We start from the raw sequence: 23,730 nt of genomic DNA on the forward strand, positions 1-23,730 counted from the left end.
CGCGGCTTGTGAAGGAAGGACTTGGTTTTCAGCGATGGTGGTGACGATAATACTGGTAACCGTAATGGGAGGGTTTCCCTGCTATGCTCCACCCAGGCCCTCTCATCTGTAAGTGACAGAGCTCCTTACAGACCTTTATCTCACTTCCAGTGTTCTTCTGTGCTACTCACAGTTGGTGACAAATTTTAAGGCTGAACCTCAATTTTAACTTCCCTTTCTGTGTGAAGAGACCCAACAGGCAGCGTTAATGTATGTGCTACTTCTGCTTGGTATGTGTTGTTCTGTAGAAAATTATTGAACATGACTTTCAGCTAACACCTTTGAGAAAATGGAAGCTCTGGTGTGTGACGTCTGTGTTCTGAGCAAGGAGAGTCCTCCAAAGTCATGAATGCAGTTTATTTACTGCAATGCTTTCTTCTGGTTAAGAACGTTTCATTATAGGCATTTAGATTTTCTCCTCCTCAGTTTGAGATTTGTTGGTATCTGACTTTAAAACAGGATTGCTAATGACTGTAAATCTACGTCTCACTAAGCAGAGCGCTGCAGTTCCAGCAGGACCAATGGACTTTTGAATAAGTGACACCCAAGTTAATCCTTGCTCTCAGTACATAAGTGCACGCTACTGACGTTTATGCAAATTCCTAACTCCAGACACTTCTGTGAGCTCTTGATTGTGCATCTGTCTGCCTGCTGACAACCTGGCATCTTAGATTCGACATGTTGGAAATCAGACTCCTTTGCAAAATGTCATCAGTGGTCTTACTTGGAGTGGCATTACTGTTCTCCCTTTCTCCCAGGGACAAAACCTTGGGTGCCATCTGCACTGATGGCACTGTGGCCTCTCACCTATTTCCAGTCAGCTGCTTGGAGGGTCCTGTGTATGTGGGAGGGGGGGAGGGAGGAAGCCACCACCACTCTGCTTTGTGCCTCTTGCCTGGATTAGTCCCCCTACTTGTTATGACTGATTTTTGCAATGACCAGGTCTGATTGATTTCACTTTAATTCTCAAACATCACCAAGGGCTCCCCACTTCTCCCTCATTTAGTACAAGCCATGACTACATTCAAGGCTCTCCACATTCCTTACTTCTGTTTTACTTTCCCTGCTCACTTCAATGGGTCACTATCCCCTGGCACACCCCACAATTCTGTGTCTCTGATATGCTGATTTCCGGAATGCTTTCCAGACGTTATTTTGGGTTTTTGATGATAATTTTCAGTTTTTCAAATTTCAAATTTTATTTTTCAAATATTTTTTAAAGCCTTCCAGAAAAGATTTCCCGATAGCCTTAACCACACGGAATCTTTCTTCATTTTGAATGACTACAACACAGGTACTTTTCTTTAGATGCATATTATTCTCTGTTTTAAAGTATGTTTATAGTACCTTTTCTAATAGTCCAGGGGATTTTGACTGAAGCATTTTGAGTTTAGCCACACTTGGATTTGAATCTTACTTTGTTCACCTAGTAGTTACATGATTTAGGACAAGTTACTTATTTGAGCCTCTTTTTTTTCTTTTTTAATCTACAAAATGCAGAAAGTAGAAAGGATTTTGGCAAGGTTCAGATAAAATATTAGGCACTTAGGTAAGAGAAATAATGTTATGTAAAGGTATAGATTGATGGTGGAATCCCTAATGGGGTTTGAATCTTGACTTTGCTGGGTACTTACTGCATGGCATTAGAGCTCAGCTGTCCTTTGTGGGCCTTGTTTTTAGTTAGATGGGGAGGTAAGATGAGGAGGTTAATAAGCACGTGGGTCTTAAAGGGGCTAATGCAAAGCCCGACCTGGGATGGGTGCTCAGTAAATGCCACGGCCATTTTATCATTGTTATACTTGTGCCAGGACTTTTCCAGACAATGTTCATGCAGCATCTTGTTTAATCTTACTCAGTTCTCAAAAAGATCTCCTCCTTCTACTGACCCCCTCTTTGGCTGGTTGTTTTAGGCGTTTATAGATGAGGAAGGCAATGTTCCATAGCTAAGTTTCTAGAAAAAGATGGAGCTGTGATTTTGTGATTTAAACCCAGAAATTGCCTGGCTTAAATTTCCTGCACTTTGTGTTAGATCATGATACAGCTAACGTATAGTAGGGGATTTAGGAAATGCTGCTATTCATATGCGCTGAAGAATAATACCTAGTCCCTGTCTAGGAAAGCCGATGACCTAGTTGGGGTTGGGGAGCAGACAGACAACATGTGAAGGAGAAATCACAATTTAAACAGAAAATGCTGCTATGGAATCTACACAGTGTTGTGGAAACACACTAGATCAGGGGTGTCCAAACTGCGTCCCACGGGCCAACTGCGGCCCGCAATCCATTGTTAATTGGCCCGCACCAAATTCCAAAAATATATTTAGTTTACTTAAACAAACCAGGTGAGACAATACGTACTTCACCTCGAGTGAGTGGCCCGGCTGTTTGTGTATTTTACCACATATGGCCCTTGGTGAAAACCGTTGAAAAAAGTTTGGACACCCCTGCACTAGATGATGCAATTAACTCTGCCTAGTGCTGGAAAGGGGAAGAAGGTCCTCACTTTAGAGAGATGGCATTTGCACAGGCATTTTAAAGAGGTATGGAGCTCTGAAAGATGTGCTAGGGCACGTTCAGGAAATGGTGAGCAGTCCTAAGGGGCAGAAACAAAGTGTGATTGTGAAGGCTGAGATGAGACAGGGATGGGTAGATTGCCTTCAGTAGGGGTGTGTCTCTTCACATGCTAGATCAGCAGCCTGGATTCTATCTCAGAATCATTGGGGATCTAAAAGGTTTTTAGTAGTTAGAAATAAACATGCTTATCTTTGCTTTTCATGAAGACTTAACCTCATGGTAGGAGGTGAATACAGGGGTGTGGTGACTGAGGAAGGGGTTACTGAAATCTTTTAAACTGGGTCTGACAGCTAAAGTGGTTGAAATAAAGGAGAGGCTGATTCCAGAGACATGACTAAGATGAAGATACCGGTTTTGGTGACTTAATGGATTTAAGAGGTACAAGGTTGTCAAAGAGTAAGGTTTCTGGTTTGGGAAACTGGATGGGATATGTTTTTCCCGCTTTCTTATGCAGTTGATTTCCAGCTTCAACGTGTTGTGGCGGAGAATACGTTTGGTATGATTTCAATCTTCTTAAATTTGTTTAGGCTAGTTTTGTGCCTCAACATATGGTCTATCCTTGACAATGTTCCATGTGCACTAGAGAAGAATCTATACTATGGTGTTCTGGGATGAAAAGCTCTGTAGATATCGATTATGTCTGTTTGGTCTAATGTGTCACTTAAGGCTGATATTTCCTTATTGATTTTCTGTTTGTATGATCTATCCATTACTGTCAATGGGGTACTTAAGTCCCCTGCTATAATTTTATTCTTGCCAGTTTTTCCCTTTAGTTCTGGTAGTAGTTGCTTTATATATTTTGGTGCTCTGAGGTGGGGTATAGATATATATTAATAAGTGTTAGGTCTTCTTGATGAACAGTCCCCTTTGTCATTATTAAATGTCTGTCTTTCATTACCTTTTTTAATCTTGAAATCTGTTTTGTCTGATATAAGTATGAATACACCCGAATTTCTCTGGGTGCCATTTACTTGGAGTATTATTTTCCATCCCTTCACTTTGAGTCTATGTTTGTCTTTGCAGACAAGCTGTGTCACCTGAAGGCAGCATATAGTTGGATTTTATTTTTTCATCCATGTCACTGCTCTGTACCTTTTAATTGGTGAGTTCAGTTCATTTACAGTTAGGGTGATTATTGATGTAAGTATTTCCTATAGCTATTTTATCTTTTTTCTGGTAGCTCAGTGGCTCTGTTGTTTCTTTTCCCTTGTGTTTCTGTCTGTTATTTGAGTTTGGTGGTATTCTATGATTTCTTTCCCTCTGTTTGCTCTTTTTTATGTTACGTGTCTCAGTTTTAGAATATTTCCATGTGTGTGGTTGCCATTAGATATATGCAAAAGAAGCTTCATACTATATAGTATAGTCCTTTTTCTTCTGAGTGCACCTTATCTCCATTTACCTGTGCAAGTTCAGTCTTTCCCCCTTTTTATGCTTTTGATGCCACAAATTATCCCTTTTTATGCTTTGTATTCATTTTCAAATTGCAGTAGTTATTGTCTTTTAAAAAAAATCCTTTTACCTCCTTTAACCTTTCTGTTATATTTAAGTTTTTAATACCCAATTCTGAACAAGAGTTGCAATTTCCTGCTTCTGTCCATTAGTCATATTAATCACATTTTTGTATCCCTTTGTCTTTTTGTTTCAGGTAGAAGAGCATTTTTCAGTATTTCTTTTAATGCAGGTCTTGTGGTGGTAAATTTTCTCAGCTTCTGTATGTCCAGAAATGCCTGCATATTTAAAGGATGAGTTTTCTGGATATATTATTCTTAGCTGTTGATTTCTCTTTCATTAATTTGAATCCATTCCTGCTAGCTTGTGTTTCTGCTGAAAAATCCGATGATAATCTAATGTGGTTTCCATTGTAAAGTACTCTCTCCTTTTCCCTGGCTGCCTTGAGCATTCTTTCTTTGTCATTAATTTTTGACAGTTTAAATATAATATGCCTTGGAGAAGGCCTTTTTGGATTGAGATAATTAGGTGTTCTGTTACTTTCTTGGATTTAAGGATCCAGTTCTTTTTATAGGTTTGAGAAGTTCTCATTGGTTATTTGTTTGAATAAGCTCTCTGTTCCCTTCTCTTGCTCTTCTCCATCTGGTATACCCATTATTCTTATATTGGTCTTTCTAATGGAGTCAGATAGTTTTCAGAGTTCTATCATTTTTCTTCTAATTTCTCTCTTCTTCTACCTGAGTCTTTTCTAGATTTCCATCTCCAATATCACTAATTCTTTTCTCAATTTGGTTTATTCTATTTCCTAAGCTTGCTAGTTCATTCTTCATCTCATTTACTGAGTTCATTAGCTACAGAATTTTTGTTTGGTTCTTTTTCATAGTTTCAGTCTCTTTGGTAAATTACGCCTTATATTTGTTGATTTCATTTCACTTTTGAGTTTATTTTCTGGAAATGTTTCGTTTTCTTTCTGAATTTCTTTCTTACCTTGGTTATTCACTGTGCTTGATAGATTATTATTCTTCCTGGGCATTTGTAGGAATGAAATTTTTTTTATTTTCCCTAAATATTTGACACTTCACTGATAAGTTGAGGTCTTCCTTTTGTTTTCCAGTGGGTGGTGCTGAAGTGCAAATTTTTATTTTCTTTTACCTGCACTACGGAGGCTTCCAGGATCTCTGTGGGGCCGTGTCACAATGGACATGGAAAATCCCCTATGTTTTCTGAGTTGGTGGGCGTCCTCTTTACCCTCTGGTGGACTCAGTCTTTCAATTCCCGTGGATTGAAAGTTATAGTTTTCCAGGCCTGTGTTTTCGGTATTGCCTTCCTGTAGCTCAAAGCCGCCAGTAGAACCGCTGTGTCTGAGTTGATCTGCTGCCTATTCCAGGCTATACCAAGATGAGTGGTGGAGGGGTGGGCAAGGGGGAAGCGGGTTTGTTTGTCCACGACTCTTTACTCTCTGTGTGTTTAGCTACAATAAGTACAGACCACATAGGCTGGAAAGTTTTTTCAGCCCTTTTGTGATCTTCCAAGTGTGGATTTTACTGCCTGGTGGGCCACAGGGGGATGGAGTTTGCGCGTTCCAGCATCTGTTCAGGGCTGATAGGCTGTGGAATGCTGCCAGCCTTTATTCCGCTTCTTTGCCCCTGATGTTGGGCACAGCATAATGTGTGCCGGCCACCCAGGCTTGATTGCTGTCTCTGCCCCTCTGGTTTGCCCAAGTGGGGGTTGCACCTGGACCCTCCACTGCTGTCATGTCCTTTAGGGACATAATGAGCACCAGACTGCGCTGGCTTTTGTCTCTGTCCTTACGCTGTCCATCTCCCCTGTTTGCTTAGATGCTCCCATCTTCAGATGTCTCCATGTGTGGATCTCTTAAATGTGTTTGTGTGTTAAGCAAGGAATCATTTGTTGAATTACAACTGTCCAACATGTTGCAGCTTCAAGGGGAGAGACCTGGAGTTCTTCTCATATCTCCTTGCTGCTGACATCATATTCGGAAAATGTTTTGTGGAGTAATTTTTAATAATTCATCCTCAAAATTTTTGATGGACAATTCATAATTTGTTAGTTGATAAAAGAACTCCTAGCTACAGTATGAAAAAAAAGCTGACCATCTTGATAGTGGCATATCAAATCTAATTAGATGCAGCTAAAATTTGGACTTTTATAAGCTGGTATCACCGAAAAGAGGCCTCTGCAGAAGGAAACATTCTCTGCAGAGGAGTTTCTTTTTAACTCATCTAGGTTGCTAATGCTGCATTTCAAAGGAAGTGCTAGGGAGATAATGCTGAGTCAAGAGACTATTTCCTGTAATAGTGTAAGAGACAGTAATACTAGGGTTAATTCTGAAATAGAGACCGTGAACTTGAGTCAATAGAGGGATTTACTTTATTTTGTTTTATTTTTAACACTTTTAATAGCTACATTAGATCAGGCTGGAGCTGGCAGGCTGGAAGTATCTTGGATGGGCCTGGGATGGTAGGAGAACTAACCCACTTTCTCGTAGTGGAAAGCCCTTATGCAAAATAGAAAAGGTGTGTCAGGACCTGTGTCCAGAAAAGATAAAGCAAAATGTTTTGACCAAGAAGGTGGAATTTGAACATCTGCAGTTTATTCAGAATCACCGAGGAAGTGGTATGTTTTACATTTATAGGTACAATTGTTAATCATGTGGGCAACAATACATAGGAAAAATGAGAAGAAAAATAAGATCCAGAAACAAACAAAAACTGTATTTTGCTACTTGAGAAGGCTTTTGAAAGCTTTCGAACGAGTGGCAGAACAATAGAATTTTAAAATTTTACGTTTATTTGCTCTTTTTGTAAAGCATTTTATTTCTCCAGTTTTATTGAGAAGCAGTTGACATTCCTCACTGTATAAGTTTAATGTATACAGCATGCTGGTTTGATTTACATATATTGTTAAATGGTTAACACAATGGATTTAGTTAACGTTCATCATCTTACAGAGTTAAAATAAAAAGAAAGAAAATAATGTATCCTTTCATGAGAACTCTTACATTTACTCTTAATTGTACTTGCTGAAATCTAGAAAATGAAAGTTAAACATTTTTTGGTGATAGAAGGCATGTAACTATTGGCTTTATAAGACTATAGATTTACCTAGCACCTTACAATGTTTACTATGACAAATTATTGTTTCCCTTACAATGCTGTACTTTATAATGCTAATACTTTATAGGATGACCATCTTCTGAAGTTGTAGAAAGGTAGATAACTTATGGCATTTCCCAGTGTATCTGGAATAAATTAGTTGCTCACAATTAATTACTACTGAGAACTGAAGTATGTGTGTGGCAGTGAGAAATCTGTGGGAATGTGTGACTTCACTAAAATGGTGCTTTCTTAGTCATCATTATATTAGTTTAACGCTTTCCTTAACGGACATAATAGCCTTTGCTATAGTGTGTGCACTGCTATACTATATGATTTGTTTTTACTTTTTTCAGAAGAAGTATTATAATAGAACAGTCTCCGTCATGTCTGGGTTACCTGAAGGTGAATGTAGTAAATGGTTATAATTCTAACTATTATTAATAACTGTAGTCGGTGCTATTTATTGAACATTTACTAGAGCCTGAGACAATGATTTGCAAAAATTATCTTCATTTTACAGAGGGGAAATTGAGCTCCAGGGATATTAAATAATTTGCTCAAAACTAAGAGTGGGAATGAGGATTTAAATTAATTTTTTAAACTCCAAAGGTATCCTCCTAAATTGCCGTAATATCCTACCTCTTCTATTTGTAGTTGTATTCAGCTTGGATTTAAAAAAAAGAAAAATAAACATATTTTCAAGGTCTCAGAGTATAAGCTCTGTATGACAGGAAAGCTTAAGTGCATAGTTGGATATTGGAAAAGCTCACTTTCTTTTTCTGGATTTGCTGTGACCTTGTGTAAGTCAACTCACCCCCTCCCCCAGGTATGATGATAGAGGATTATTGATGTTACATGATGTGTTCTTATCCATTGCCACAAGCAAGGTTGTTTAGACACATTTTCTCCCTAATGTATGATTAGGAAAGAGACATTTAGACTTGAGTGATGCAGTTTTTCTTCCTGCATCAATTCAGATGTCAAGTTGAACAGAAATGAACTTCTAAATTTAGGTCAAGTACTTTTAAAAATCACATAACTGCATTTTCTTCCCCATGCCCAAGTTTGAACAACGTACTAAAAGGATCTCGCAGTCTCTCTTGTCAGAGTATTGTGTGACCAGTGCACCTGTCCAGTAACTGTGCCTGGTTAACTATTCATTAAGTTTTTTCTGAACCTCTAATGCATCCTCTGTTTGGTCCACATTCTCTTAAAATCTCTAGTTGAGAAAATGGTGGGCTGAATATTATTAATTTAAGGATTTCCATTCAGAAGTAACGTCTCTTAAGAATTGAGCTAATTAATGCCATGTGTGTATGTTTAATATTATATTTGTTATTTATTCTTTGTAATTTTAATTCTTTAATTGGATGACAACTCTAATTGTCATCCTCATGTGAATACCCATAACTCCCCAACCAAACACTGTGTTGGTGGTGCTTGGCAAAGAGAACTCATGTGATGTTTTTCTTTCCAACTAATATCTTAAGTATTTGGAGTAACAGTATTTGGAGTGATACTGTGCTCAATCACATCCTCGATGAAGATAATCGCAAACAGGAGTTACACTATTTCCAGTTCCCTGTCTTTAGTTGTGGTGAGAATAGCCTAAGCGCTACACACACTAATGTGCGCTCTTTTATCTGGAGCCCACAAAAAGATTTGAGAAAAGTCACTATACAAACTGTTTCCCCTCTAAACAGCCTACTTTGTTTTGATTCTTGTAATGCTTGGATTGTATGTTGTTTGAATTATGTTGCTGATGGTAGAATATTCTTGTGATACAATAGAGTCAGAGACTCACAAGAAATTTTGAGAAGTTGGCCTGTTTGTTCAACTACTACAAACTTCTAAAGACAACCTTTTCCTGTGGTTTTCTAAGCCTACCCTATAGAATTGCTCTTTTTAGCTATCTCCCATCTGATGTACTGGAGCATAAAGTGAGCTGCTGGAGCCTCATTAGAAATGAAAAGTATTATGTTAGTGTCTTCTTGATGGCCTCTAGACATTTGGAAGACATTCTTCACTTTTCCAGGCTCAAAATTATTTTTCTCCGCCCTTATTTTTAACTCCTTTGGTTTCTCTATTGGACAGTAGCAGCCCCCTCCTGACAAACCTGAAACGTCACCTCTCTTTTTCTGATTATGAAGCTCAAAATAATATTTCTCACCCTTCTGAGTCAGGAACTGCTTTGTTCTCACTGTAGGTTGATGGATGGCTAGTGAAACAAGTGAATAGGATCTTCGAAGTGAAATGTACTGTATTCCAAACGACAGCCAAGACAGATAACCCACGTATGCCGTTCTCATAGGCTCGGAGAGTGTGAGGCGATCCCATTCCATTTACGGACAACTCTGACTGCCATTTCTTGTTTTTGGTTCTAGTTACCCTCTCTAGAGAGAATTTGAAAATTTATAAAAGTTCAATGTCATGGTCATGGCAGCATGGATGTTTTTCTTTTTCGTGCACCCTTACAAAATTTTCAAACCCTCTCAGTGAACAAGAATTATTTGCATACATATATGTACACATATGCACAGTTGTCTTTTAGTATTAAGTTTGGGTGCCGGCTTTTAAAGTTTCTTGTCATTGAAAAAACAAGCTTATTAACAAAGCAAAGAAAACGTTGGGCTGAGGTAAATTCCACCAAACCTTTAAAGAAGAAATATCAGTCCTACGTAGGTTCTTTCAAAAAATAGAGAAGGGAATTCTATATTTTATGAGGCTGAAATTTCCCTGATATGAGAACCAGACAAAATTATTAGAAAGCTACAGACAGTATCCCCAATGAAATATGTAGGACATTCCTTAACAAAATATGTGCAAACTTAATCCAGCAATATCTAAAAAGGAATGAAATGTTGATTTAACATCTGAATATCAATCAAAGCATAAAGGAGAGAATTATATGGTTGTCTCAGTAGATGCCGAGAAAACCGTGGACAATATTTAACACCCATTCATAATAAAAACGCTTGGCAGTTGCTGATTTGCAAACTGGCTCCTGTACATACAGGGCAGGGTGACACAGAGGAAAGAGGCAGACCACTCCAGATTGGTCCGTGGTGTTTTTAATAAGCAAGGGAACTTACTTATGAGACTTGTCTTCAGCTGCTGAAAGATGAGGAGATCTCTGCACCTGCCAGCCAAACCTTAAAAGTTTATGTAGAGGTCTTAACTGGGTTCAGTTATATGTACGATCCAGATGGTCTCAACACCTTACTTTCTCAAAGCTTCATTCTTGGAACAGCTCCCACTGTGGGAATGGTGGGCAGAGAGTGCAGTCCAGTGTCAGGCAAAGGGGGTGAGACGCCCCCCATTACCTGGGTCCAGCTCAAGGGAACAAAGGTGGCCGACATAGAAATACCACCTGATTTCAAAACTGACGGTAGAGCTGCATTTTTAAAGACAGTGTGGTACAAGCATAAGGATACACATGTAGACACAGAGATCAGTGGAGCCGGATAGAAATACAGCCACGTATTTTTGGTCAGTTTATTTTTCAACATAAGGTGCTCAGGCTGTTGGATTCGTTTGTTTTTGGTTTTTTTTTTTTTTTTTTTCCCTTAAAGCTTTTATAATGGGAAATACAGCTCTTACACATAGAAAAGTACAGAGGTACAGCTCAATGATGTATCACAGATTGATCACCTCTGTGAATGTTGCCTAGCTCAAGTAATAAAATATTGGCAGCATCTTCAAAAATTCCTCTCATCCCCACTCCTTGCTGCCAAAGGTAACTAATGTCCTGACTTGTACAGTAACCACAATCTCCTTTTCATTAGGACTTTGCTACACTGGTATGGTCCTAAAACACTGTAATTTTACCTGCTTCTGAAACTTTGATGTAAAGATCCCTTGTATTCATTCTTCTGTGTCTGCTTCTTTTGTGTACATTTATGTTTCTGTGAAGTTGCGCTTATTTTTATTTTTGTAGTTTTCCCTTTGTGTGAAGAATTCATATTTTATGTAGATATTCTGCTGTTTATGACTGCTTACTCTTTTGTATATCTGTTTACTATATCTGTTTACTCTTTTGAGTGATTACAAATAATACTGTTATAGATATTTGTACATTTCTGTTGATGAATATGTGTGTACATTTCTGTTTGGTATATATTAGGTTGGTGCAAAACTAATTGCTTTTTTTTGGCAATTTTTAACCTTTTAAACAACAATTACTTTTGCACCAACCTAATACCTAGGAACAGAAATGCTGGGTCATAAGGTGTGCATATATTAAGCTTTATGAGATGTGGCTAAATGTTTTTTCAAAGTGGTTTTACAATATTACAGTTCCTTTAGCAGTATGAGAATTTCCATTGCTATGGATTCTTGGCAACTTAGGTATTGTCACTCTTTTTTTAAAAATTATTTTTTATCATTTTAACCATTCTGGTTGATGTGTAATGTTATGTCACTGTATTTTTAACTTTCTCTGATTATTCACGTTGTTAATAACTTTTTCATTTTTATTTATGTATATTTCTTTGAAGTTTCTTGCTCATTTTTTAAACATTTTTATGTAGCTAACATACAATATTATATTAGTTTCAGGTGTACACCTTAGTTATTCAACATTTATATACCTAAAGAAGTGATCACCATGATAAAGTCCAGCAACCATCTGACACTGTACCACGCTATAAATATTATTGACTATATTCCCTATGTTGTGCATTACATCCCATGACTTATTTGTTTTATATCTGGAATTTGAACCTCTTACTCTCATTCACCTTTTCCCCTTTTCAAAAATTTTCAATTACAGTTCACATTCAATATTATTTTATGTTAGTTATGGGCATACAGCACAGTGGTGAGACTAAATTATATAATTTATGAAGTGATCCCCTGACTAGTCTAGTACCCTCCTGGCACTATACATAATTTTTACAATATTATTGACTGTGTTCCCTACGCTTTACTTCACGTCCCTGTGACTTTTTGTAACTATCAATTTGTACTTTCTCATCCCTTCATCTTTTTCATCCTGCTCCCCAATCCCCCTCCCATCTGTCACCTCAATAAGTCTAGTACCCATCTGGTACCATGTATAGTTATTACAATATTATTGACTGTATTCCTTATGCTGTACCCTACTTCCCCATGAGTACTGTTTAACACCAATTTGTACTTCTTAATTCCTTCCCCTTTTTCACCATCCCCCAATACCTCTCCCGTCTGGCAACCTTCAGAATGTTCTCTGTATCTCTGAGTTTGTTCCTGTTTTGTTTGTTTATTTTGTTCTTTAGATTCCATATATAAGTGAAATCACATGGCATCTGTCTTTCTCTGTGTGACATACTCCACTCAGCACAATACCCTCCAGGTCCATCCATGCCGACACAATTGGCAAAAATGCATTCCTTTCCCTGGCCGAGCAATATCCCATTGTATATCTGTCCACCTCCTATTTATCCACTCATCCGTCCATGGACACCCAGGCTGCCTCCACACTGGCCACTTTAAACAATGCTGCAGTGAACATATGGATGCACACATCCCCTTGAAGTAGCGTTTTGTGTTTCTTTGGATAAATGCCCCGAAATGGTATTACTCGGTCCTTTTTCTCTTTTGTTATATAGCCTTTGTTTTAAAGTCTATTTTGTCTGGTATCAGTATTGCTACCCCAACTTGTTTTGTTTTGTTTTCCCATTTTCATGAAGTATTTTTTTCCATCCTTTTACTTTGAGTCTGTGTGTGTCTTTCAATCTGAAGTGAGTCTCTTGTAGGTGGCATATATAAGGGTCTTTTTTTTTTTTTTTTTAATCCATTCAGCCATGCTTTGTCTTTTGATTGGAGCATTAAATCCATTACAATTGAAAGTAGTTGTTGATAGATACCGGTGTGAGGTGATGTTGTGGTTTTGACTTCCATTTCCCTGATGATAGTGATATTGAGCATCTCTTCATTGATCTGTTGGCCATTGGGATGTCTTCTTTGGAAAAATCTCTATTTATTAGTTTCTCTGCACATTTTTTACCTTTTGTTGTTGTTATTGAGTTGTATAAGGTCTTTATAAATTTTAGATGTTAATCCCTTTTTGATACATGGTTTGCAATTTCTCCCACTTCGTAGGTTGCCTTTTCATTTTTTTTTTTTGCTGTGCAGAAACTTTTAAGTTTGTAGTACCGCTTACTGATTTTCTTCTTCTTTTGTTTGTGCTTTCTATCAAAAAAAAATCATTGCTAGCTTGTATGTTTTTTCTAAAAGTTTTATGGTCTCGGGCCCTATGTTTAAGTCTTCAAGTTAATTTTTGTGAGTGGTGAGAGGATGGGGACAAATTTCATGCTTCTGCATGTCGTTACCCAGTTTTGCCAGCACCGTTTGTTGAAGAGAATATCCTCTTCAACAAGTTTATTTTGTGTTTTCTGATGGACAAATAGAGTTTATTTTTGTATATTGATTTTGTATTTGACAACCATTCAAACTTTATTGTTTCTAGTAATTTATCTGTTTGTTTATTTGAAATTTTTATGTATACGATGATGTCATCATAAATAATGGCAATTTTATTTATTTAGGCTTTTTGTCTTATTTATTTGACAATTTCTAGACTGGATTAAAAAAATTGCTAAATTAAAGAATGGTGATAGTGGCATTATTCTCTCATTCCCAAACTGAAAAGGACAAACCTTCAACATTTCACTATTTTAAATTGCTCTTTATCAGATTAAGCAAGTATTCTTCTTAGGTTTCTGAGAATATCTGAGATGAATGGGAGATGAATTTTATCAAATGCTTTTCTGATTATCTCTACACAGATTTCTTTTTTTCTCCTTTATTCTTGAGATGGATATTTAACTTATTGATTATTCAGCCTTTTATCTTTTTAAGATAGGCATTTAAACCTAAAAATTGCTATCTAAACATTACTAACTGCATTCCAATCATTATGGTTTATAATGTTTTCATTATCATTCGTTTAAAAACATTTTCTAATTTTGATTCTGTTGTCTATTTTGAATAATGGGTGAGATAGAGTTGTATTTCTTAATTTCCAAACAAATTGGGATTTTCTTTTTTATTACTGATTATTAATTTAATTGCATTTTGTTAAGAAAATAACATTCTTCATCATTTCAATATGTTGCTGTTTGTGGAGATTTACTGTAGAGCCCAAGAAGTGGTCATTTTTCATAAATGTGCTGTGTGTGCTTGAAAAGAATGCTTTGGGTTAAATGTTCTACGTAAGTCCATTCGGTAAATTTGCTGATCATGTTTTTCAGATCTTTCATATCCTTACTGACTCTTTTTTTCTTTTCATTCTAGCAGTTATTGGGAAAGTTATCTCCACTACATTTGAGGATATGTCCTTTCTCCTGTATCTCTGCCAATTTTTGCTGCATGTACTTTGAGTCCATATTATTAAGGCATACATTTCAGAATTATTTATTTCCCTTATTTATAAATTTTTATCAATAGTGTGTTGTCTTCTTTATTTATTCAGATGTTTTTTGCATTAAAGCTTTCTTATTTGGCATTAATAAAGCTGTATTTGCTTTATTTAGTTAATATCTTTTTCCTTCCTGGTAATCTTAATCTTATATATTATATAACCTTAATCTTATATATTGCATAATCTTAATCTTATATAATCTTAATCTTATATAGTTCCTTATTTCTTTCATTGTATCTTTTATAAAGAGCATATACTTGGAGTTAATTTTTTATCCAGTCCAATAGTCTTTTATTTTTTCCTGAAATATTAGTAAGTCATTTTACATTTAATACAACTGTTGAGGTGTTTGGATCTAAAATACAGTTTTGTTATGTGTTTTGTACTTGCTTCATCTGTTCTATATTTTTTTGTTTTTGGGGATTCATTAAGTATTTTTCATTATTTCATTTTTCCCTCTGGTTGTTTGTAAATTATATACGCTTGCCCTTCTCTTAGTGACTGTCTTTAAAAACAACACACATTTTTGCTTTATTTTAGTACTTTTACCTATTTCTGGACAAATTAAGCAATTTTTAAATTATTTCACTTAATTTATTTCACCCCTGTTTTATGTTGTTTTTCTTTTATTTTAATTCTCTATATTAAAATAAACTATATTAAGGTCTATATTAAACCCCTTAAAATATTAATATTATTGTTTATACTATACGTGTTTATTTAATCTCTTTGCTTTACTTTCTTTCTTACTGTGTCTCTGGGATTCTATTTGCAATTATTTTCTTTCTGCCTGAAGAGCACCTTTTTATATTTCTTTAGTGCAGGTCTTCTAGTTGACAAATTCTCTAGTATTTTTATTTTTTTAAATAGGTTTCTTTCATTTATCTTCTTAAAAGATGTTTTTATAGGACATAGGATTCTAGTAGACTGTTGCAGTATTGTAGAGAGATTATTCTACTATCTTCTAGCTTCCAATAACAATGCCTTCTTAACAAAATAGTGTATTTATTGCTTCTTTGACGGTAATCTAATTTTTTGTGGCTACTTTTAAGATTTTATTTAAAAAAATCTTTTTTTTTTTGATCAAAAGTTTTGTTATTATGCACCTGTGTGTGGATTTATATATATTTATTCTTCTAGGTTTCATAGGGCTTCTGAGATCATTGGCTTGATGCCTTCTCTCATTTTTCAACATTATCAGCTCTCTTTGAATGACTCTTCTCTGTTACTGTCTCTCTGTTTTCCTCTCCTTCAGGAAATCCAGTCATCTATAGGTTATAGTTATAGTTTCTCACTGTATGTTATATGTCTTATTCTGTGCAATTATTTTCCATCCTTTTACTCTGTGTGTTTCATTCCAGTTTCTTTTGACCGCTCTTCAAATGTACTAATTCTCTATTCAGCTGTTTCTAATTTACTGTTAAACACATCTTTGAGTAGTTTAAATTTGGTTACTTAACGATTTTAGAATTTTTCAATTTTATTGTGTACAGTTTAGCATTGAAATTCTATATTTTGTTTTTATGTTCATGAAGATATTAAACATAATTATTTAAAAATATGTGCCTAATAATATCAATATCTGAGGACCCTGTGTGTCTTTTCCATTGTCTATCTTTCTATTGATTTTCTGTTTATTTTTGATCTGTGTCTCCATGTTTCTAGTTCTTTTTATTTTATGCTATGCAGATACCTAGATTGACATAATCTTTTTCCAGGTAGGATTTATGTTTGCTTTTGCCAGGGGCCTGTGGCCCTAACATTCTAGGGTCGCCTTGAAGTGTATTCAGGGATTTAGATGATTTGAAGTTGAATTTCAGCCCTGAGAAGACCTGTCAACTTCTAGTTACCTTTATTTCTAGTGGGATGGTCTTTTGGATCCTAAGCAAAGCAAGGGGTGTCACTAGGGCAAACCTGCTTTGATGACACTGTCCTCCATTCCTTTTCCCCTGGTAAAATGCCCTCAAACTGTCATAGTAATACTCGGAACAAAAAGAAAAGTGACCCGTCAGCCTCTACTCCCTAGGTGCCTGTCCTCCACTGCATCACGGCTTGCTAATTCTTCCCTAACACACTTTAATACTCTTTTTCCTTTTGCCTTTAACATACATGCATATGTGTGTATATATTACATATATGTATATGTGTGTGTATATATTAGGTTGGTGCAAAAATAATTGTGGTTTTTCTTTTCTAGTCTCCAGCAGAAGAGTTGATTCTAATAACTTTTTCTGTCATTACCTCATGTATTATTTTTACAATGTGCTAATGATTTATAGCTAATTACTCTCACCTGTCAACATATCAGGAACGAAATTTCATCAGGCACTTGATGTTATATGATTTTAATGGCATTTAGATGTTTGTGCATACTATTATTTTTTATTCATATTGCTATTTTTTTTTTTTGGAAATTATACTTTTTCCCCTTTTTTAAACATAAATAATACTGAATAAATATATTCTAGTTTGTCAATATTTTTGCATATCAGTCATTTATTTTCCCTAGGGAAAACTTCTATAAGTAGAATTGCTGGTTCCAAAGGGATCAGTTTTTAAATTCTTTTAATATTCAGTGCCCCTCCAGAAAATTTGTACCAGTTTGCAATCTCACTGGTAGTAATGTAAGTGCTTCTTTTGGTTTATATGGTATCCTGAAACGTTTTCAAAAACCTCAGTTCATTTTTGGATTTAGTCTTCTTGATATTTTTTAATTATCCTATTGTATTTGTCATTTTTATATACTGTACCTTCCAGGTTTATAAATTTTTGATGTTGCTTTTAAAAAATTAATTTTCAAGTTATACTTGACATTCAATATTTTATGATTTTCAGGTGTACAACATAGTGATTATACATTTATATACTTTACAAAGTAATTACCCAGAGATAAGTCTAGTACCCATCTGACGCCATGCATAGTTATTACAATTTTATTGGATTTATTTCCTAAGTTGTACTTTACATCTTCATGACTTGTTTTTTTTGGAACTTGCAATTTGTACTTCTTAATCCCTTCAGCTTTTTTACCCAGCCCTCTAATGCCCCACCCACCTGAGGTTTATGACTTATTTAAATGAAGTTGAGATGCTTTGTACAGTTGCATTCGCATGTTCTATCTACAGCTAATTAAATGGCTACAGTACAGTGTTAATTGTGTCAAGATTGTAGCAGACATTTTGGCAGAAATATAAATTTTAAGTGTTTAAGATGATGCAGTGAATTAAAAATTTATAGCATGTTATTTATAAAAGCTGTGCACTCTGATTACAGCTACAAAAAACATTCAAAGAAAGATTGGAACATAATATACCTAGTGGATGCTGTTGTGTGTGGTACTGATTAGTTATTGTTTTTCTGATGTCCCCCACCCTAAGGAAATTCAATAGAGTTGTTCGGTTGCTTTTTTGTAATTAAATGATCAGTGCAAACTAAAATGTTGTGAGAACAATTCAATCTACTATCAGTACCTTTTATCCAGTCAGTCATCTATTAAAAAGTTTAAATGAGTTAAAATAGATAAATAAATGGATCTTCCATTATTTCCCCAGTACTAATAATGTAGTCATTGCCACCTTATTCTTAAAACTATTTACAATGATTAGTAAGAAAACTCAGACACCATAAGATAGAAATTAGCTAACAGTGAAAAAAAAAAAAAGAAAATAAAATAAAACTGAAGTGCGATATAAAATGCGGACAAGAAAGCGGCTAATCAAAAACATGTATTCTGGAACCCTGAAACATGTGACAGGTGGACCATGTACTTATTTCAGATTTTCTAATAGCCAAAACAGAAAGCAGATCTGAGCAACACAATGGTCCATAAGAGTGAAAAAAGGACAGATACATTCAAAATATCATCCAACTGTTTAATGATTTACAGGTAAATCTATGAAGTTCTAAAATAAGAAATAAATTTATTCTCAGAACCCTCCTGTGAAAAATATTGTGAACAGATTGAACGTTTTCAACAGTCTTCTTCCAGTGGACCTAGAGGTCTTTCTTTGAGGTTACAGCCAAGCACAGTTTGGTTGAAGCAATTCTTGAGGCCAGTATGACCACTCGTAGGTAAAGAGTCCTGCTCTGGCAGCAGTCGATTTTACCTATCACTCAAGGGGTAGATTTTAGAGTACCTGTAATCAAATGGCTGAACTGCTTGCTTTTAGGTGTTTTGTAACATTTTTCCCCCCTCAGGCACTTTTGCTATTTGGTGGGAGACTGTACTTCCTGGAATATCTGGGATACAGTTAGTTACTATATGTTACCCCTCAAATACAGATACACTGGCCTTGAGAGACACTTAAGCTGGGGCAGTGCTGAGAGCTTAAGAAGTGGGGAACCCAAACTAAGATTTATTCCCACATGTATGGACATCCTGTCTCCATTCACCGATGACTCATAGGAATACCAGTGGGAAGGGCAACAGTTCTCTCAGACAGTAATTTTTATTCTGTTTTAATATACAGACTAATGGGCAATGAAGTGTTCTTGCATACAGCACTATCAGAAAAATGTTAGCCTGCAATATTTTAAGGTGGTAACCAGACTCTCACCTTTGCTATAAAAAGCTCAGTGAAGAGCTCTTAGAACCCCTAACTTTGAGCACTGTCATTTTCTAGAGGACTCTCTAAAATAAAGTATTTGTGGATTGTAGCTCTGAGTTATCTGGGGGATTTTTATTTATGACCCAGTTATAAAGATGGAGAAATAGCTGCTAAAAGTAACTTTTTTTTTTTTCTATTTCGAGGCCCGTGGTCTATTTATGCCATTCTTATTTGCTTTTGGTAGAAAGCCTGTATTTGGTTTATTTAATAGTAAGAAATTATCTAGTTTAACAAAAGTCAAAACCTTAAGAATTTAAAGGAGTGGTGTAGTGCCATGGGAAAAACTTCCCTGTTTTAATGCAGATATAAAACTATGATTTGATTTATTAAAATACAACTTTTATTGCCTTGACCCTTGCAGTTCCTTAATACTCACTGTGTCTATTGTATATACATAATAATGTCCTGGGGAAAACAAAGGGATGTAAGATATGGGAATAGCTACCAAGAAGCATATATACACCACGTGGGAAAATAACATCCAGTCCTGAAATGTTAAACAGAAATACATCAGAGAAAAAGACACTCATGGATAGTTGAGGAAGTGTCACAGGACAATTATTAATTGAATACAGAACTTGTGACAGTCAGCACAAATCCCAAGACAAAAGTTTTCTCACCTAGCTTCTCATCAAATAGCAAAGATCTGGTGCTGGTTCTGTAGAGATACTGATGTATACATGGGACAATTTTGAATTCTCTGAAAAGGATTTATTTTTTAAATACAGGCTGTAATGTGTGATTATTATAATCAAACAGATTTTTAGAAAATCAAAACAAATAGTACTCAGGGTGTGTTATTTTTGAATAACACCATGTAGTTTTCATAGTTATTTCCACATAGTTGTTGCGCTTGCCTCAGGCCAGCCCTATAAAAAAGACAGGGACACATGTTTTTCCTGATTTACTTACGAAAACAGCTTGGCTCCATAAAGTTATGAGATTTGTCTAGTGTGCAACACTGATTGTATCCTAGGAGTTTTGTTTACTCCATGTTTTTCTTTATATTGTGTAATTGCTAACAGGTTTAGATGTAATGTATTATAACAGATAACTTGATAACTTTGTTTTCTGTATGATACCCAGAAAGTACCCCTTCGGTAGCTTGTTAAGCAAGTGAAGAAAATGAGTGTCAGCTACAGCTGCTGCTCATATTGACAAGCCATCTCTGTTGTTATTTCTTTTTCTCTGACAAGTGTGTTAATTCAGTGGACATTAAGTGGCTTTTATGCAGCCATCTTAACATGGTCAAGTGCTAGGGGGGATTTACAGAACCTGAGTATGTACTTCCTGGGCTGAAAGAGTTTTCAGTTGATTTGAGGAAAGATGATATGCACTCAGGAAAAGTGCTAAACCACCATTCCGGATGGTAGACCATTAATTGTCAAAATGAGAGATGACAGGTGTTCTATGTAAGCATTCTGATTCAGAAGTGGTCCAGGTAAGGTGGGATTCCAGCTCGACTTAATGATTGAGTAGATTTCCTGAGTGGGGAGGCCTAGGAAGGATATTTCAGTAGAGTGGAGCTTGATTTCAGAGACATGGAGAGATGAATTTGGCAGGTTGGATGAGAGGTGTAAAAACATTTCAGTGATATTCAGGTTGAAGAGTTGGCATTTGTTTCTGTAGACGTTAAAGACATTTGTGTTGTGCTTATTTTCTGCTAGTGGAGCCATGCAAAGGAGAGGATTTGAGATGACCACGATAGCACTGTGATGTATGACAGTCATTGCGTGTGGCTGGAGGACTGACCAAAGGGTTTTTTGTTTGTGTGTTTACATGGGATTTGATAGTGTGCTTTTAGCATACTTTGTGTTTCGGTGAAGGGTGAAACCATGAATGCCCTTGGCTGCTGGCGCTGCGTCTCTTCTGTGGAGCAAAGAAAGTCCGAGGCTTCTTGGGTTTGTTGTTAGGATGATGAAGGTCTCTACGCAAGAGTCCCTTTGTCAGGGAAAATGTAGCTTGCTACACGGGTAGGTCCTTCACCACACCATACATGAAAGTTTCCTGTGATACAGACACAAAGGAAGCAGGATTCTGTGTCTAATAGTTGGTAGCAGGCAGAGAGACATTTTCCTAAACCAGTGGCTGGAGGCAGCACTGTCAGCCACCTCTGATACCATCTCTGGCCCGAGTCCTACCCTTTTCTTGTAGGTATGAGGATATTCCCTGATGTTTTTGCTAATCCACGTATATTGCATCCCTTCATTTAGATTCGTCAATGAAAGCTCATTTCTAACATCATGTTAATTAAACAAACCACTAATTTCACCAATGAAAAGCTACTGCTGATATTCAGTACACTAAATAGCAAAGCCTCTGGTGTTGATCGAGATAGGAATAGTTAAAAGAAAGGAATAACTTGAGGTCTGATAAGCTAATAAGAGGTATGAAATGCTTGGCTATGTCTGAAATGTGACCCTTTCTGTTACAATACTAGCCGACCCCAGGAATCTGAATTCTCAGGGCCAATGATTGTCCCTAAAGGAAAAGCTTAAATTAACTGCTGTACCCATTGTATCTTACTGTCGATGCTGATGAATATTTTATGAATTTCTTAATTTCTTCATTAAATTACAGAAATAGCAATGCCTGTCCATCAGTTAACTCAATGTGTGGTCTCAACGCAGTGTTTACAGTGTATTTGGGGGATTTAATTTGCTTTTCATTGCTACATACTGTTACTCTCTTTGCTTTACTTTATGTTCATCAAAAGGTATAGGGGAATATACCGTAAGTAAGGAAAATATCACACAGAAAACCTAGGGCATGCATATATTAAGAACATGCATCTTACAAGGGTTAATCATTTTGTTATTCTGAAACCCTAATGAGCAGTTTTCCAAGGTGTTTATTGGTCTCAAAGTGGACTCTTTTGTGAGATTTCCATCTTGCTCCTTGGCACTCGGTCTGGTTAGGAGCCTTCTCATTCTGTCCACATTCTGTTGGTCTGCATCTAAGAAGAGCTTGGTTTGCCAAAAGATCCCTGTCCAGTTCTTTCGTCTTGGCAGCTTCCTTTACTTTTTCATGGTTTCTCTCCCAAACAGTTCCCAGCCAGGACCCAAGATAAGTCAGTTTCCTGGGTCTTTTGTAGTTGAAGGCAAGGAAGTTATTATGTCCTGTGGTGCCCAAGTACAGCCTGTCCTTTCATTTTGCCTCAAGTGTTTAAACAGATTTTAAAGGGACATCATATTCAAATGTATTAAAGATGCTAGCTTAGGGAGCTCTGTTAAATGTCTGGATTTTCTGATTTTATAATTCCCTATGGGCCCACGTGACATCTTTACATCCAAAAAATCTTAGATTTTGCTATAGAAATGAAGGTGAGACAACTGTGGTTAAGACAATGAAATGACTGTGTGAAAGCATGTTTATGTTATGAATCTATGTTGAGTAGGATAAAATGCTGTTTTAATGTTTTATATATGTGCAAATATATATACACATATTCCCACACGTATATTTGATAGAAATTATGTTGTAATATGACAATCAAGGAGAACATTTTATCATATTGAATTAATAGTTTAAAAAATTTTTGTATTTTTAAATATAGCACGATCAACTTTACACCTGGGCTGCAGTTAGTCAACCCACACACTCACTGGATTACACAGAAGGGCAGTTTCCCAGGCGAGTCCCGTCTGTTTGTCCACCATCTTACCCTCCTGATGAAGAACTCAGGCCCACGAGTGCTGAAACAGGTAGGCCCCTGGGACCAGCGAATGTTCTAAATGTGTGACAGATCATGCAGTGCTTACTGGGTAGTGAGTTTGCGTTTCTCTTCAAGGTATTTCTTAGAGTATATTCTACAGATAACAGATAAAATCACAGGAAGACTTATGAAATTGAAAATTCTTATGCCCCACCATTAAGGCTGCTGAGTTGGAATTTTGGGGAATGGGACACTGGAATTGTCCACTTATTATTGTGTATCATAAAGTTTGAGAACCACTAGTTCAGGCGTCCAGCTCTAGTCACCACCTGAGGTTGAAGCACCACGACTTGTGTGGGCTAAGGGAGCTCCCAAGGGAAATTTCTGTCCATTGCCTTTCTTCCTTACTGTTTCCATGTGCTTTTCTTAATCCTTTTCTTTACCTTCAGGGATACTGAGGAGAGGGAATATAGAGATATATGTTTTGCTAAATCTAAAATTGAAGTAATCTTTAAAAATTTCACAGCCTTCAAATATAATATTTATATTTCTTTAATTTTTTCTCTCTTTGTACCTTTTGTTGTGCAAAACTGGAAAAGCACTTTATATTTGTCATATAGAATTAAGAATCATAATTGTTTAAAAATATTTTATTGAATTCTGTTGTTTTATTCCTTATGTTTTCATTTTGCATTGACATACACTGCAGTCTTTCTTGGATAGCTCTTGGGGGCCCATGGGCCCTAGGTGGATGGAAATTGGCATCTGTGTGCTCTGTGACTTTCTCTGAATGGCCACAGACTCATCACTGACACAAAATCTGAATCTGCATTAACTTAGTGAACACCACTTGTCCAATTCTAGTGACTCCCTGAGATCCTGGCTC

At 36.3% G+C, this 23,730-nt stretch overlaps 1 protein-coding gene across 2 annotated transcripts in view; it reads left to right on the forward strand.

Moving 5' to 3' along the window:
* The window catches only part of FMN2 (formin 2), a 317,737-nt gene that overhangs the window by 53,258 nt on the left and 240,749 nt on the right, over positions 1–23,730 (forward strand). The window contains exon 3 of one of the 2 annotated variants that reach the window (XM_019746843.3): positions 22,746–22,893. The exons of the other annotated variant lie outside the window; for it this stretch is intronic. Coding sequence (XP_019602402.3) covers positions 22,746–22,893 — 148 coding nt within the window. The remainder of the gene's footprint in view (positions 1–22,745; positions 22,894–23,730) is intronic. 2 annotated transcript variants of the gene reach the window in all.

This window comes from Rhinolophus sinicus, chromosome 6, assembly GCF_057876585.1.
Source record: "Rhinolophus sinicus isolate RSI-liver-muscle chromosome 6, RSI-T2T, whole genome shotgun sequence".
Classification (NCBI taxonomy): Eukaryota; Metazoa; Chordata; class Mammalia; order Chiroptera; family Rhinolophidae; genus Rhinolophus; species Rhinolophus sinicus.